The 18,096-nt window shown below is 36.8% G+C and overlaps 1 protein-coding gene across 1 annotated transcript; it reads left to right on the top strand.

Moving 5' to 3' along the window:
* Nucleotides 1-394: 394 nt before the first annotated feature.
* Nucleotides 395-12,550, top strand: LOC128512214 (uncharacterized). Its single transcript, XM_053485385.1, has 7 exons — nucleotides 395-540; nucleotides 3,520-3,843; nucleotides 9,231-9,262; nucleotides 9,406-9,438; nucleotides 10,028-10,088; nucleotides 10,180-10,359; nucleotides 10,689-12,550. The coding sequence occupies exons 2-7, from the start codon at nucleotides 3,675-3,677 to the stop codon at nucleotides 11,954-11,956; spliced, it is 1,743 nt and encodes a 580-aa protein (XP_053341360.1). The 5' UTR covers nucleotides 395-540; nucleotides 3,520-3,674; the 3' UTR covers nucleotides 11,957-12,550.
* Nucleotides 12,551-18,096: the final 5,546 nt, after the last annotated feature.

The raw sequence follows: 18,096 nt of genomic DNA, 5'->3' as shown, positions 1-18,096 counted from the left end.
TAAAATTGTAATTGTAATTGTTTCTTTTTATCTTTTGTAAAAAGATAAATGAAGAAGGATCAGGATATAAGAAGCATTAAGTATTATGAAAATTATGTTATACTGTATGATCTTATTTGAAAATTCACTTTTTCACCTTTTTAGCACACCAGTACCATGTTTTGGATATTTCTTCTTGCTCTTTATCTCAATCCACAGGTACAAGTGTGCAACATGAAAAAAAACAAAAAAAAAAACGGACCTGTCTCCATATGCTGGAACAATCCCAAATGCACTACTCTTTACTCAGGGTAGTGTCAATGATGCTAAGCTACAGTATTATAATGAATTCATTCATTATGAAAGTGAAAGTTTCAGCTTCCTGTGTGAATCTTACACAACGGTTAACTGATGTACTTGAGCAACAGGTGTCTGTGAGAAGAACGGCATCAGAAGTTTATATTATAAATATAACATATAGACATAAAACTCATTATATTACACAATTCTCTCTTTCTCTAAAGGATTTTATTGACTCAGAGATGGATGCAGCATCCAACAGTAAGTTTTTTTTTCTTTTCTAATTTTTTATGTTTTTACTGCCTTCTAGGTCAAATTAAATTTTCTGTTTACAATTACTTTCAAGTAACAAAAGTCATAGAAACATTATTAAGGGCTGCCGAATGACATGCTGTATACCACTACATGGGGAAAACATCTTACTCTTTTTAGTGGGTAATGTACTGTAAATGGGCATCACCATTTTAAACGTTATTTCCTGTGTACTTCCTGTTATCATGAATCAGGATTTAATGAGACATTAAGCTTTTCTTTGACTGAATGACAAAATATTGTATATATCAATATACATTTTAACAGTATTAATGAACTAACTAATATTTTCTTGTCATTGCTAAGAAATGCAGTCTCGTTGCAAAGAAATGCAGTCTCATTGACCTGTATCCTAATTTTAGATTTTATGACAAATTTGCATGGTATATTTCAATTCAATTCAATTCAATTCAATTTTATTTGTATAGCGCTTTTAGCAATTGTCAATGCCACAAAGCAGCTTTACACCTTTAAAATAATTATTTAAGTTTGTATGAAATGTGAATGTGTATGAATCAAAATGGTCAGTTTGTCCCTGGTGAGCAAGCCGAGGGCGACAGTGGCAAGGAAAAACTCCCTGAGATGGTAATAGGAAGAAACCTTGAGAGGAACCAGACTCAACAGGGAACCCATCCTCATTTAGGTGAAACAAAATGCAGTAAAAGATCTGCATTTATACAGTGTGTAGGGTTAGAGGCAGTTCAGCTATAAAAGCTGATGTTAATTGATTTTAATATGGAGTCCAGGTAGTTATTGAAAACTCAGGTAGACTTGTAAGAAGTTCCAGTCCTGAACAATCGAACTGTCAAGTCCCCAACAGTTGCCAACACCAGTCGAGGCCAGAACTGTCTTCTAGGCATCCCCAGACACGAGACGCATCCCAGAGAGACACACGGGGCATCCATGTGACGAGATCTTCAACCAGAAGCGGGGCACCAGGATGGGTCAGACAGGTCCGGAGGGCAGAGTGAGTCTGGATCACTGGCAGCTCAGGAACGACATGTGTAGCTCGACAGAGAGAGAGAAAGAGTGAAAGGGGGAGACAGGGGGAGAGATAAAGGGGAAAGAGGGGGAGAAAGAGAAGAAGAGGAGAGATGGCAGTTAGGTATGGTCACAGTCACACAATGTATAATGTGAATGTATATTAACTGTAGAGTGCAAGCAGAGACAGGGAGAGCCAGAAGGAAACACAGACATGAGGGCTCTCTGAAATGTAAAGCAAACAATCACCTCACCGTCAGCAAACCTGAGTGATCAATGAGAGTGAGGAAGACAGCATCTAAACATACCAGTTCACCATAATACTCTACGTCCATGAGTCCCCCAGATCTGCTCCTTTACCTAAGGCAAATCTATTTATAAAAATGCTTGGCTAAATAAATAGGTTTTTAGCCTGGACTTAAACACTGAGACTGTGTCTGAGTCCCGAATACTATTTGGAAGACTATTCCATAATTTTGGGGCTTTGTAAGAAAAAGCTCTGCCCCCAGCTGTATTTTTCATAATACACGGTACTGACAAGCAGCCTGCATCCTTTGATCGAAGTAGGCGTGGCGGTTCGTAAGACACTAGCAGTTCGCTCAGGTACTGCGGCGCGAGACCATTTAATGCTTTATATGTCAAGAGTAGTATTTTAAAATCAATGCGAAATTTCACAGGGAGCCAATGCAGTAAAGATAAGGTAGGTGTGATGTGCTCGTATCTTCTGGTTCTAGTGAGGACTCTCGCTGCTGCATTCTGGACTAACTGAAGCTTATTTATGCATCTAGCTAAACAACCAGACAGTAAGGCATTACAATAGTCCAACCTAGAGGTGATAAAAGCATGAACTAGTTTTTCTGCATCGTTTAGTGACAATATATTTCTCATCTTGGCAATATTTCTGAGGTGAAAGAATGCTATCCTGGTAATATTATCTACATGAGCTTCAAATGAAAGGCTGGAATCTATAATCACACCGAGGTCTTTTACTGTTGCACTTGATGGAACACAAAGGCCATCTAAAGTTACAGTGTGATCTAGAATCTTACTTCTAGCTGTATGCGGTTCTATGACTATATTTAAGATTTCAAATACTATAGACTTCATATAAATTTTGATTCATAGCAAATTACAGTATTATGTGTAATAAAATAACATGAAAAGTGACATGATGGTGCGGTGTCAAGTTTTATATTTTCTTTCTAATTGTAATTCTCTTTGTGTAAGGGGTTTATCAAACTGTCTAAAAACATTAAAATACATGGATTGGCTAAGCTGAAAGTTGTGAATGAGTATCCAGTACATGTGTATAAGTGATTGCCTGTAAGGGACTGGTTCACCCAGTTTTTCCAAGAAAGGCTCTGGACAAACCACACCATTCACCAGTATTATCTGAAAATTACAGAAATATTTAATGGAAAAATAAATAAATAAAATAAAATTACAAAAAAATCTTCAATAGTTACTACAATAATGTGTGTTGCTTATTAGCCCTGTATTTAATTTGCTAAAAATTATAGAAACTGTAAAAATTTATAGAGCTTGATAATAACTTCCAATTAACCAATCCAGGCTTAAGCACCTACTGTATGGTGTTGCACACTTTTAGACAGAAGTAACCCAAGCACCACCCAGCGTCCACTGTTGGGCCCTTGAGCAAGGCCCTTAACTGTTCATGTGTTATAAGATTAAATGCAAGTTGTTCTGCATAAGAGTGTCTGCCAAATGTAAATGATACAAAATTAAAAGAAAACTCAAATTGCTTGAAAGAACATTGAAAACCTTTCTTCAATTTTCCCCATGGAAACCATCAGGAATAAAGAAAACATGTTCATAGTATCACATAAATAATGCTTATACTGTATTTAAAAAAAACAGTTCTACATAAAACAGATGTGTTAAAAATTATTTTGTTACTTTTGTTAATTTTGTAACTTTTTCTTGCAGATGAGTTTAAACTCGTTTCCCACCAAGATAAAGGAGTTCAACTTGGTTCTGCTGTCACATTTACCTGTTGTCTGTCACCTGAAATCAGTGCTGTTGACATGGAGATCCGGTGATTTAAGGGAACAGACTGTGTTTGTCTCTATAAGAACAGACAGATGGCAGAGGGGAGAGCTTACAAGGGTAGAGTGTGCCTGTCCGAGGAGCTGGAGAGAGGAAACGTCTCCTTACAGCTGAGAGAGAGTCGTGAATCAGATATAGGACACTACCTGTGTCGGGTGACTGATGGTGAAAGGACAGCGTGGCTTACGGTACGACTGTGGTGGCGTAAGTATCCCAGAACTTCAAATTCTATTAATCTAAACTCATTCTTAATGAGATTTAAATAAAAAAAGAAAACACAGTTTGCCTTTTTCGTATGAAGGATTTAGAGGTGAAGTTATGACACTGTTCTACAATTTCAGTTAAATTAAATACAGTACAACTCCAAAACACCTTATGGATGTAGAGTGCAAAGTCAGAAGTCTTCTTCCTTAAAATCCCTTTTCAAAAATGATACGCATTTATGCAGAATTGAAGAAGAAATGTGGGAAGAATGTAATATATATATCATAGTCTGGTTCCTACATAGTTTTTGCCATATAGTACATGTAAGGAACAAAACTCTTGGTGTGTGGTGATATACTAAACATTGACAACAGTGCTGAAGTTCATTACAAATAAAAGCATTTCCTCAATTTCAGTGTCAATTTCTGCAGTAACAATTTATAGTTTTTTTTTTTTTTTTAAGTTTTCTTTCTGGAATGTCCACAAAACTACACTGTAAAAAATGTCCGTAATTTTAACAGTAAAATACCGTATTAATGCTACAGAATAAAACCGTATTTCACAAAACATTGGAATAACCATATAATTTACAGTGAAAAACTGTAATTAGTTTTACAATGTAAGACCTTAAATTTAACAGTTCAAAACATATGAAAATATGGTTTATTGCAGTAAAATAAAAAAAAAGTTATGGATGTAACATATAAACTCTCTGAGAAAGTATTTGTTACTAATATACTGAAGCATCAGTTTATATTTTACTAAACCTTTGTTAATAGAGTTTAAAAATCAGAAAAATATCTGTAAATTTTACGGTAAAAAAAAAATCATTATTTTTGCCAGAAATGTCAAATAAAAAATACGGCAGCAACATTATTGGTTGTACGGAATTGCACCCATTATACTGTATATTTTAAGGATTTTAATAGTTTTTTTCTAATTTACATCAACCAAGGACATTAAATTCGTTCCTCCCTTCCTCCCTCTAACCTTTTCCTTCCCTAAGTAAAATTACCTCTTTTCCGTAAGACCTCGCCACATGCCCCCCTTGTGCCAAACCCATTACAAAATACATGAACATATTTGACACCCCAGTGCCAAAAAAACCTTAAAAACCACACTTAAAAACCACAATGCAGGACAGAGGACATAAACACTTTTAACATGTGTGTGATAAAATATTTTTTTTGTGTAAAGTTGTAATAAAAGCCCTTCTATAAAATTATATGCTTAGATTGTCTGCCCAAAACGCTTAAAAATGTTCACCCTGACATTTGTACATTTGATTTTAAGAATTTAAATATTGTTTTGCCTTTTGTCTCTATTAAAAAATACATAGGACCATGCTGATGTCCAAGTCTTGAATAAATTTTGATGGGTTTTGATAATTTGATTTAGGTTTGTATTTATCAATTAGAATAAAAGTACTCTTAATAGTTTCTTAACAGTAAAATATGTAGACTTAGCAATGTAACTGCCATCTGTTTTACTTGCCCTCCAGGCAAGTCGTGAATAGCTGGCACTCAGTGACTCCAGGGTCCGGGTTTGATTCCCGGCCATTCTTGATTCCCGTCTCTGTGTGACATAGAGTTTGTATGTTCTCCCTGTACTTGGTGGGTTTCCTCCTACAGTGTATGTCCTGCATCCTTTAAATTTATTACATCCGTTCTTGACAAGAAAGTACCACTTGTCAGGTTATTGAGATACCACAAAGTAGAGTATGTTAGAAAATTAAAAATAGCTCTTAGAGAATTCATTTCTGAATCACAAAAAAATTATTGGTCCTTCATTTTAGACAAAACTGCTAGGCTGTAATGATCTATTTTAACGAGTACTCTAATTTGGCCTCCTAGTCTAACTTCCTGTTGCACTACAAAATCTACTGCAAGACAGGATGTCACCTATTGTCATTCTTATTTCAGTCATAGTTTATCTTGTCAGATTTGCCGCTCTAATATATTTACCACTTAGAACCTCTTGCAAAAATTACAGATTCACCAGATCTAGAGGACACAGTTTTTTTTTCTTTTCTAATATTATATTATCATATTATGGTTTCATGAAATATACCACAACATATATAACAGTACCAGTCAAAGGATTGGACACCTTTTTATAATTATTTTCTACATTCCAGAACAATACTGGATTTAAAAAAATCAACTATAAAATAACACATATGGCATTATGCAATTAAGTACTGTACCAACAACAACAACAGTTAGTTGTTATTTTAGGACATGAAGGTCAGCTGTTCTGGCACGGTTCTTGCATAAACAATATTGTCAAGTGCATTTGCAAAACCCATCAAGCACCAGAATGAAACTGACTCATGAAGTCCATCACAGGAAAGCATGACCAAAACTTACATCTGCTGCAAAAGAGCAGTTCATTTAAAGTTACCAGCCTTGGAAATCACCAACTAACAAACAGCACCTCAGATTAGAGACAATATAAAAGCTTTACAGAGCAGACATATTTCAATATCAAAGGAGATTATTGGATATTTTGGCCACCATCATTTTTGAACAAAAATCTGGAAAAACCACTGAATTAGAAGGTGTGGCCAAATTACATTAATTTGTTTTAATTAATGACAGCATCAAGTAGGAAAAAAATATAAAATCACTCAATGCTGGAAAGATATTGACTTATCAACAAACAAATCATGATTAGTAATGTGTTTCTCCTCCTCTACCTATCTTTGAGACATCTGACTACAGTAATGAAAAACTATTTCCTTCATGTGAATCTAAATTTATTTCAACTTTCTTAAATACCAGTTTACAGATAAGTTTTCCTAAATGGAAAACCTTTTATGGATCAATTTGCTTAAATTTCCACTATGAACTTTAATTCGGATTGAGGAAAAAAAAAAAAAAAGCTTTCAAACATTCATTATATACCTGTGCAGTGACTGCTGAAGTAATGATTCCCATATCCTTTGGTCCATTACCTAACATGTAATCCATTACCTACTGTAACATGTGACCATTACTGTACCCACCATTATCCCATATAAGTCAGGGTAAGATGTAGAATTTTTTTTTTCCTCGTTATCTTTATGTTGTCACAAATTGCACCAGAAAAAGTTCCAACCTCATCTCTTGGTCAATGCAGATTCATAATTCTTCACTAAATATTACTTCCATCTGATCATGCACACTTGATTGATTCTTTTATGTCCACTGTTACATTGTCTTCTCCTATTTAGTGCTGGGTTTTCTTTGGCTTTTCTATTGAAAGTAAATCCCATTTCAATCAACCAGTTTCTTACAATTTGGCTCCACTTTCAATCAATTTTTTTGTGCTGTTTCTGTTGTGAAGTTTTTCCTTTCTTTCCTGATACTTTGATGTCTACTTTAGTGTACAAATATATTTTCCATCCCATACTGTTTATACCTGCATCTGCATTTTTAGACACAGCTAACAGGAAACAACCGACATATTTTTCCATGCTGGACTTGCTGGAAATTATTCTTTTTATTGTTTAAAGTACTAACTCTCTTGTTTGGACCATGTTCCCTTTCTATTACCCGAGTCCAACAGATCTTTAGGGTCTGTAAACATTCTCTTTTCAATGCAGACTAATTTGCAAAATTAGACTTGTACTGGTATTGTTTTAGAAATGAGAATTACAGTCATCCCAAGTATTTTCTAATGATTGAATGATTCCCATATTATATTAAAAAATACAGTTCATTTATTATGATTATATTATATTTGTCACAGGTGTGTCAAAGTAGGAATGTTAAGGTATTAAATAGAAAATAATTTTGTGTTATAAATGCAATTAAAAAAAAAAAGATAAATAAATAAATAAATAAATATTATAACAAAAAACTACATGAAACCTGGATGAACATGAAGTGTGGTGATTCAATAATATTAAACTGGAGTGCCAATGAGAAACAGCTTAGGGTATGCTATTTACATGCATAATACAGTAAAGATGAAGTGTTTTTATAAAAATATATTTAGCTACATGACTGCACACTGTGTTTGTGTAACCTTGCTATGAGATACAACAGTGTGTTGGTGTATGGCTCTCCCACCGTACACTACATTACCGTAGTGGTAATTACGGTGGCAGAGAAGTGCAAAACAACATAAGAAAACCGAAAACAAAATAACAAATTTAAAAACAAAATAACAAAATGAAAACAAAACAACAAAATTAAAAACAAAACAAAAAATTTAAATCAAAATACTGAAACTGAAAAAAACAAAAAAAAAAACAAATACAATATAACAAATCAGAAAACACAATGACATATCCAGAAACAAAATACCAAATGAGAAAACAAAATGACAATTCACTCAAACCGGAAAAGATAGCTATAGTTCGCAAATTTAATTCTTATCGTTGATTGGATGAGACATCTGTCACTCAAGACATACAAGAAGTACTATCAAGTGAAGTCAGAATAATTTTTAAAGCACATTTACCACAACTTAGTAAACCAAAGTAAGAATCAACAAGCCAAAAAAGGTAGGTGTGGTTTTTACCGCTGATCTACCACCAAGATCAGCAATAAGAATTTCATTCACAAACCACACATAGGCATGTTGATTCTCACCGCTGATTGGACAAGACATCTGTCACTCCAAATACAGGAAGTACTGCAGCCACATGACCATTTAGATGTATTCTCATTTAAGGATTCATTTCAGAATTTTAGAATTATATGTTACTTAGGTCAACTAAGTTGTCTTATCCACCAGATGTCTTATCCAATCAGCGATAAGAATTTCATTCGCAAACTATACCTACCCTATTGTTGTTGTGTTTTCTCATTTGGTATTTTGTATCTGGATATGTCACTGTGTTTTCTAATTTGTTATATTGTCTTCGGTTTTGTTATTTTGTTTTCTGTGCTATTATTTACTTTTCTGTGTTGTTATTGTTTTCGTTTTTTTATTAAGTTTTGCACTTCTCGGCCACTGTAGGTACAGTAATGCACTTCATGGACATTAACTTTCAAACCTTGGTGCAGATACAGACTGAGTTCTTGTTAAAAACAAATACTGTAGAAAATACATGATTTGATTGAAAGAAACAAGCTGTTTCTGTGACATAAAAAATTAGCCACCACAGCTAATGTAGAAGATCCACTATTAGCTTACACAATGTAATGCTTCACCAAACATTTATTTGTTTGTTTGTTGATTTATTTACTTACTATTGAACTAATAGTAGAATTGTGATGTGTTGTAGCAGCATTATTAAAAATTAGTTGTGGATAGTGGATTAGAGGACAGAAAAAAAAATCACTGAAATACAGGGAAAGACAAAATCAAGTTTACAGACAGTTATAAAATACCAACTTTTATTTGTATTTAAATGTTGGTCTGTAACTTACATTTTTGTTCATTACCTCATGCAGACCCTCTTCGTAGCTTAAGAAGACTTTTTCATGTAAGTTTGCATTTTTCATATTGATCATTAAGTAATAATATCTCATATATGCTTGCGATTTTTATTTCTTAAGGTATATAATATTTCTAGTCTAATTATATCTTATTAGATGTCTTATTAGTATCTATTTTTTTTCCTTTTAGTGTGGGGTCATTCCTAATGTGATCATGCAGCAGGTAGGCACACAATCATTTAAACTGAAAGTTTCTATAAAAAGCATTTAAATGTACATTATGGCAAAATGAAGAAACCCTTTAAAGTGAAGACTGGTTTGTGAAGTCTATTTTAAAATGAAGGCTATTTTTCACTTCAGGCCATGAACGATCACATTGCTGCTGCCACACACATCTTATAACATTTCATACTTCCCGCTTTAAATTATACCGCTGCTGTCATACACACAATATATTTTTACACTTTCATATGTTTATATTATTTATTAATTTATATATTACAGTTTACACTTTCATTTTGTAATTTAAATTTCTCTTTGAATTCTATTTAATTTTGTATTTTAATCTCTGATTTAAATTTCTTATTATTTTCAAATTATTTTATTGCATCTATTTTACTCCATCTTTAGTTTATCATACCGTGTATGGTTGTGCATACTGTATGCCAAATATATTCATTTATTTATGTATTTGTATTTGACCTTTCTGGTAATAATACTTATTAATAAACTCAAATTAAAATAGTTAGTATGGTAATAATATTAGTAAACAAACGCATATGTACAGTATTATGCTGTATTCACATTTGCAGTGGGGAAGAAAATGGACAGAAGAGGAGAAGATGAGAATGGAAGAGTCTTCTTTGCTGACTGGTAAGTGCCCTTCATCTATCAAGATCAGAATATAATTTATTTTATATCCAGTACATTAACTATACTTCACTTTTAATGTTGCTAATTTCAGAACACAATATGGATGTTAAAACCATCATAAAGGAACTTCTAAAGACGCATGCCGCACTAGAGAAAACTGAGCAGCAACTGAAAAACACCAAGCTGGATCTAGAAAGAGCAACGAGAGAACTGGAGGATGGTACAGACCTTTACTTATCAGGCTCTGTGCCAAAATTGTATCCTCCCATCAGTAAGTGGCTTTCAATCATACTTATATTAAAGTTCTTCAGTAATACTAATAATAATATAAAATGTAGGATAATTTAGGCAATATTATTGGTATGAACAATGAGATATTTTGTCTCAAGAATATTTGAAATGCAAAACAGTTATACGTTTAATATACTGTACCTACATGGACATTGTTAGATTATCTTGTAACACTGTGTAAATGTTAATTTATGCTTTTTTTGTAATAACTGAATCAATAGGATGCCACTAATAGTTCAGACATCTGCCAAATCCTGTAATTAATTTGATTGACCGTGTAGTAAGTCTCTCAATATTGTCCGTTATCAGTGGGTGGAGCATCATCAAGTTCGGATTCTTCCCACTTGAGGCTGGTGCTGCTGGGAAAGACTGGGTCCGGAAAGAGTGCAGCAGTAAGCACCATCCTGGGAGGAGAGGAGGAGAACCAGGATCTCACACTTAATGCTACATCCACCCAGAAGAGTGAGAGCATACAGGTGGAGGTGGCTGGGAGGATGGTGACTGTGGTGGACACTCCTGACTGGTTCTCTCCTGGACTCCCTCTGGAGAAGCTAAAACAAGATATGGAATGTTGTGTTCGTTTCTCTGCTCCAGGACCCCACGCCTTTCTTCTGGTCATACCTGTAAAGCAGCCTACAGGAGAGGAGAGAGGGATGCTGGAGAAAATGGAGGAGATTTTTGGAAATGAATGTTGGGAGACCACTTTCATTCTTTTCACCGTTACTGATGAACTTCAGAAGAGCAATGTTGAGGAATTCATCCAATCAGGAGACCAGGAGGTCCGGAGACTTGTAGAGAAATGTGGGAACAAGTTTCACTGTCTCAACATTAAGAAGAGTGGAGATAGTTCTCAGGTCTCAGAACTGCTGGAGAAGATAGAGAAGATGGTGGAAGGAAGCAGAAAGAAGTTCTATAGCATTGAGATTTATCTGGAAACACAATCTGAGATTGAAAAAATTATTATGTTGCTTAAAGAAAAAAAGATAGCAAAAGAAGTAAAAGAAATGGAAGTCAAACTGGAGCAGGAGGTCACCGGTTCTCTGAAAAAGATCAAAGGAATGATCCAGGAGCATGAAAAAGATATTACACAGCTGAACAGTCAAATAGCTGAACTGGAAAGAAAAACTAAAGAAGAAATGGATGAATCAAAAAGAGACAAATTGGAAAAGGAACTAGAAGGAGAAATGCAGAAGAGGACAAAGATTGAGAATATAATAGTGATACTAAATGAAAAGATAGAGTGGGAGAGAAAAGAGATGGATGAGAAACTCAAACGAGAGGTGGAGGAGATCAGGAAGGCCTATGAAGGAGAGACTGGAATGGAGGCAGAGAGAAACCTGATAAAGATCATGCATCCTGAAATCCAGAGATATATTTCAATATATTCCAAATCAATGATGGAGGAAGATTTCAGAGAGAAGATGGAAGAAAAGGATAGAGAGCTGGAGATACTAAAACAAACCCTGACAGCACTTAGAGAAGAGACAAAAGAATCCATGATGGGAAAAGAAGCTCAAGAAAGCTCAGGAGAAATTGTCTCCCTAAACAAGTTTAGAAAACGTTGTGGGAGTATATGATTACTGAGAGCTTCCCTTTGTTTGTTAAAGTCGATGAATTTAAAATAGAAGAAAATATCTTCACCTGAAGTTTTGGCAACCAGATTCATACAAAAGTGGTGCAAAAGACTTGTGTGGAAATACAGTTTATACAGTTGCTAAACTTTATTTTATCTTTCACCATCACTAACTTTTCATAATTATTATTATTATTATTAGTCATATTTCATTTTAAGGTTTCAGTAGATTAACTAAAAAAACATTGCTTTTATATCATTTTAATAGTCACAGATACACATGTGGTCTATATTATTATTTTTTTATAATCCTTTTTTTTCAACTATTCTCTCCAATTTCTATTTTAATCTTTTGTCTGTGACCACTGGAGAATATAATATGTTTGGTGTTTAATTCAATCTCTGGGCTGCTTTTTCACAAATCCATCCTTCAGCCTTCCCACTAAGGTCAGCTGTTGCACCCAAGGGCTCACATTCAGACTTTTCTTCCTCCTTGTTCTGATCATACTCCATAGCATAATCCTGAAAAGAATAAAATTGTGTTTACAGTTATAAAGATGCTGCATCCTTCATAACTTAAAAAAATAAAAAACATAAGACTGTTGGAATATTGTCCTATTTTTATAATAAATTGTACAATGGAAAACAGAAATGGGGGCATTTAAACAGATTTACGTTTTAAGGGAGTTTTAAGTTAAAAACTTTGTAAAGTTTTACCTGTAATTTTTTTAGATAAAAAAAAAGCATTTCTTCTTTGCAGTGTTTAGTAACATCAAAATCTCTATTTTAATGTCTTATTAACTTCCAGTAAAGAAAGAAAAAAAGCACTTGTCAGTAAACAACTATTTAAGTCATGAAGTAATTTATTTAGCAAAAATTCCGCAACATTTAATATAACAGTACACCCAGTCGTGTTAAATTTTTTACATATCTGATTTACAATACAGCAATCTAGTACATTATAAAGTGTTTATTTCTAAATATTGCCAAAATGTTTTTCTGTTGTAAAATATAAGAATGGATATCATGGTGTAAATTAGAGTATACTGTATAGCTTATGATACAGTATAGTAATAATTGTCATAAATAACATTACCAGGAAGTTTTTTAAACCATCTCCAGAGCTGTGGAGCTGGCTCATTTTCACCAGCATGAGCTTTCCATTGATCCGTGATTGCAGCCAGTCCTACACACACACACACACACACACACACACACACACTGATAATTCAGTTCATTTGTATAGAACTTTAACAATCAAACAATCATCATTGTCACGAAGCTGAGTTGTTTTGTGATTTATGTTCTACATTTTAAAACAATACCAGAGATTTCAAAACTATAAAATAAAACATATGGCATGTAATTTACTAACAACAACAACAGTTATTTGTTATTTTAACACACGAAGGTCAGCTGTACTAGAATAGTTCTTGCAGGTACAGTATTGTCAAGTGCATTTGTAAAACCAATCAAGCTCCATGATGAAACTGTCTCTCATGAAGACCTTCCCAGGAAAGCAAGACCAAAACTTACCTCTGCCACAGAGGAGAAGGTCATTTAGAGTCACCACCCTCAAAAATCAAATATTAACAAACAGCACCTCAGATTAGAGCCGTTATGAAAGATTTACAGATCATAAGTAGCAGACACATCTCAATATCAACTGTAATCAAGGAGATTATTGCATATTTTGGACACCTTCAACATTGTTTTACAGTGTAAGAAAAAAAATCAGGTTAGACTTATAGTGAGTGTCAGTAATGCACCTAAAATCTAAAAGCTGGCTAACAATCGCTAAAAAATAAAGGAAAAAGAAGCAAACCAAATCCTCAGAATACACCGAATCCTTGGACACATGAACACACACTGAGTCCCTTGCTTTAGGCTGCTCCGCTACGCACTATAAGTCTGGTGGATCTGCTGAATCCCACAGTTCAGGTGACTCAGAGGAATCAGTAGGTGTGTTTTGAGTCTCTAATGTGTTTGACTGTGCATGACGTTTTTTTTTAAACAACTCAGTCAGGTACTTGTACCTAAAGTTACTAGCTAACAACTACTCAGAACAACTGAATGGTGTAATTTTCAGTCTGTAGTTATCTATGTTGTTGTTAACAACAAGATAACTTAGGACTCAGTTGATCCAAGTAAATGAAGAGTAGGATTCGCGGATCACGAGTCATATACAGGATCAGGTTATTTAACCGGGATGAACTCTACATGTGTGTAGCTAGACAGGGATAAAGAGAATTATTGAGTTTTACTTGGCATAACACAAAGACATCCAGTTTGTACTGTACTAGGAGATTGCTCTTTCTATATATTGGTGCTGATAGATCGATCCAGAACTATGAGTCACATGGTACAGATTCTTTTTCTTCTCCAGTTTTTTTTGCGTCCCATGTCGGGTTATTTTTTTCTTTTTCTGATTTTTATTACCTTCAACAGATTTTACCCCTGAACCATGTCCCTTTAGGGGCTCCATACTTAACAGATGCAGATACATATATGTACACCGCGTTCCAAATTATTATGCAAATTGGATTTAATTGTCATAAACATTAAATGTTTAGTTTTTAATTTAAACTCATGGATGGCATTGTGTCTCAGGGCTTTTTGGATCACTGAAATGAATCTTAAACATGTATGATAATTAGTTTGCCAGATAAGCCCAATTAAAGGAAAAGTACTGAAGAAGGTTGTCCACATTATTCAAATTCAAATTTTATTTGTCACATACACAGTCATACACAGTACGATATGCAGGGAAATGCTTGTACGACCGCCAGTGACCTTAAAAAGAAAATAAAAACTATACATAAGGAATAAATATTAATAAAAAGAAATACGAAAGAAAATAAATTTAACTAGTAAAATAAACTGTACAAATAAGGGCATAATAAAAATATTACAAGATATAGAAATATAGGAATATGGGGGGGGAATATTGCAAAGCCTTGGACAACTAAAAAACATTACTGTAGATATTTCATGAAAACTTATGCGTGATCCAAGATGGCGGCGCGGCAGTAGCACGCAGCGGCCGTTCCGGAGCAAAAATGTTGCTACGTTGTTTACGTTTTGTGTGTAGCGCGTTTATTTGACTATGTGTAAGGATATCGTCGCAACTGGTGTCCGTACATACAACAGCCAGACACTTTTCAACCTAAATAACCCGGTTAATGATATCCACAATGAGCTGCGGGAAAAGCTGCGCGACCTCGGCTTGCTGCGTGAACCAGGCCTTGAAGCCTCGGCGTTGCCGGAGGCCGGAGAAAGGGTCATCGGAAGCGGTGCGCAAGGAAGCGGAAGCGCGGCAAGCGGGCAGGAGCCTGTGCTAGGCTAAAAACAAGGCTGTGTGCTCAGTCCCCTGCTGTTCACACTGCTGACTCACGACTGTGTAGCAACACACAGTTCGAACCGCGGCATCTCGTTTCCACCTTTTCAGGGAACAGGGTTACAGCAAAGTAACCCGAGACGTTCTCATTCAAAGGCTACACTCGATGCTGCCTGAAAACGCTATGGGAACGAGAGTACCAACGTCGCCGCACTGCAAGTGTCTCGACCCCAAAACATGTAAAAGCTGCTCTGACTTACGCCACTGGCTGATGCGGTGGACGTAAATCTAAAGAGCATGTACTGGACAGTAAGTGAAGTCTCTCCTGCTCCGAAGCTGTAAGGCGGAGGACAGAAGGCTTCAAAAAATAATAGGGTGCATGTTGTTAATGGAACTTTTGGAAGATAGTTCAGTGAGGCTGCAAAATGGCCCTGACTAGCCCAGAGGCGAGTCTAGGCAGGATGTGGACACTGACAGATCTCCAATCCTCTAAGAGAGGTAAAGGCCATTAGAAAAACCATCTTAAGGGTCAAAAACCTAAGGTGCTGACTCTACCACTCTACCAGTGGTTCAAAAAAAAGGGGATGTTTTCCCACAGTAACCCCATCAATCAGGACATGACAGGCTGAAATAGCAGTTACGTACGTCCTGAGAGTATTCAAACTTTCAAATACATTCCATTTGTATTTGTATTGTATAAGCTGTTCTAGGGGAGGAAACCCTAGCACTTAGAATAGTCTTAATTACGCTGGCTGGGAGACCAGCTTGACTTAGTTGATTCAGGGACTGAATGTGAAGGTTCCAAAGTTCGGGCCGGGGGTGAAATATCGTCCCCTGCGCCTGAGACAGAAGATCCCACCTCATTGGAATCACCCATGGTGAGCCGTTGAAGAGGGATACTAGATCCGAGAACCACACTCTGGTCGGCTAACAGGGCGCTATCAAATAAGAGGCGCAAACGCTGTTGATGGACCCTTGCCAAGACTCCCGGGAGCAGAGTTATCGGGAAAAACACATAAAGGCGTAACCTGGGCCACGTACGGGCCAAGGCGTTCAAACCCAGGGGAGCTGAAAGAGTCAGAAAGTAGTAAAGGGGACATTTGCTGATCTTGCGAGGCAAAGATGTCCACCTCTGCTACATGAAATTTCTCCCAGATTGACTGACTACTTCGGGGTGGGGTTCCCATTCCCCGTGTGTCATAGATTGACTGGACAGTACACCTGCTCCCACATTCATATGCCCTGGAATGTAAATTGCCCTGAGGGACAGGAACCTGGTGCGCTAGCTATTAGCGGTGCGAGCACAGTCCGCCCTGGCAATTAGTGTATTAGACTTCCATAGTGTTGTCCACCCGCACTAGGACATGGCAGCCTCTCAACTGCTAAAGTGAAAGTGCTTTAGGGCCAGAGATAGAGCCATCATTTCGAGGAAATTGATGTGCCACGGGAGAAGATGGCCTCTCCAGCTCCCTTGGGCTGGATGGTCATCTAAGACTGCACCCCAGCCCGTGAGGGAAGCATCTGTCCATAGCATCTGCAATGACAAGACGAAGTTAGAGTGGGACCCAGAGTAAAAACCGGGGTCTGAACCACATAGGAAGGGTACAAAGCACCTGGCACGTAACCTTTTGGGGATTGGCCCTAGAGTGAAATCCCCTGGTTCGTAGCCACAACTGAGATGCTCTCATGTGCAGAAGGCCCAAAGGTGTCACCGTGGATACAGCTGCCATAAGAGCTAAGATCTCTGAAAATGATGGTGACTTTCTGGTCAAGCTTGATTTCCTTAAGTGTGTTGAGAATGGATTCGACACATGCAGGAGACAGCTGTGCCCGCTTACGATCGAATCCCATGTGGCACCCAATATGTTGTCCTTTGAACAGGAAAGAGCTCGCTTTTCGTGGCGTTGGGTCTCAATCCTAAGAAACAAAGATGACGACATGCTGATGTCGCTAGCTACTGAGACTGGGCCAGCCAGTGTATATGTAATTCAATATGGATGATTCAATATGGAGGACCCGATTCTGGTAAGCTTCGCCTTGAAAGCGAACCTCAGGAACCTCCTGTGTTGTGGAAAATTACTATATAAAAGTAAGCGTCCTTCAATTGATTGTCACAAATCAATCGCTTGGTAGGATTTGAGAGCAATCACTTTGACAGTCAACATTTTGAAGCTGTATTATTAATTTTAGATGGCGGGACAGTCCGCAAAATCTAAAAATTGGACGCAGGCCCCCGTTTCTCTTGGAACCAAGAAATACTGACTGTAGTAGCCTGACTCACTGTCTGGTAGAGGAACATGTTCCATGGCCCCCATTCCCCAGCAACTTCTGTCAGCAGATGCGCACTTTCCGGTATCACGGAAATGTGGACCACGCCGTTGAAACGCGGAGGTCAATGTGCAAACTGAATCCTGTAGCCTTTGTCTACAGTCTTTAGTACCAAGGAAGATAAGCCTGGCAGTAGCTTGCACGCTGCCAGCTTCTCCGAAAGGGGTACAAGTTTTAGTACTTAGACTGCACGGGGGGCTGTTAGTGGTTCAGCATCCTGGAATGTAGCAGGATAAAACCGAGGCACTAACATATCTTTGGAGATTGGTGTCGTCCGAAACACCAGGGGCGGCGGAAACTGAACACCGACCCCCATGGGTCCCCATGCTCTTAGGGTAAGAGCGCTGAGTGCCGCTCCCCGGGGGGCATGTAGCGCGTAGGCTATCAGGACTTATTTTCAGCGAAAAAGACAGTGCGGCAATTTGATCTTTTGGAGGCGGTCTGTGAGACGTGACGAGCTGTACCCCAGTCCTTATGCG

The sequence above is a fragment of the Clarias gariepinus genome, chromosome 24, assembly GCF_024256425.1.
Source record: "Clarias gariepinus isolate MV-2021 ecotype Netherlands chromosome 24, CGAR_prim_01v2, whole genome shotgun sequence".
NCBI lineage: Eukaryota > Metazoa > Chordata > Actinopteri > Siluriformes > Clariidae > Clarias > Clarias gariepinus.
Note: the sequence above shows the minus strand (reverse complement) of the source record. Positions and strands in the feature narration are given on the sequence as shown.

What these genes read in the sequence shown, in the direction of transcription:
- LOC128512214 (XM_053485385.1), top strand. Translation starts at nt 3,675, where the DNA reads ATGGCAGAGGGGAGAGCTTACAAGGGTAGAGTGTGCCTGTCCGAGGAG. An exon ending in TACGGTACGACTGTGGTGGC is followed by an intron (nt 3,844 to 9,230) that starts GTAAGTATCCCA and finishes TACCTCATGCAG; the next exon opens with ACCCTCTTCGTAGCTTAAGA. An exon ending in GCTTAAGAAGACTTTTTCAT is followed by an intron (nt 9,263 to 9,405) that starts GTAAGTTTGCAT and finishes TTTTCCTTTTAG; the next exon opens with TGTGGGGTCATTCCTAATGT.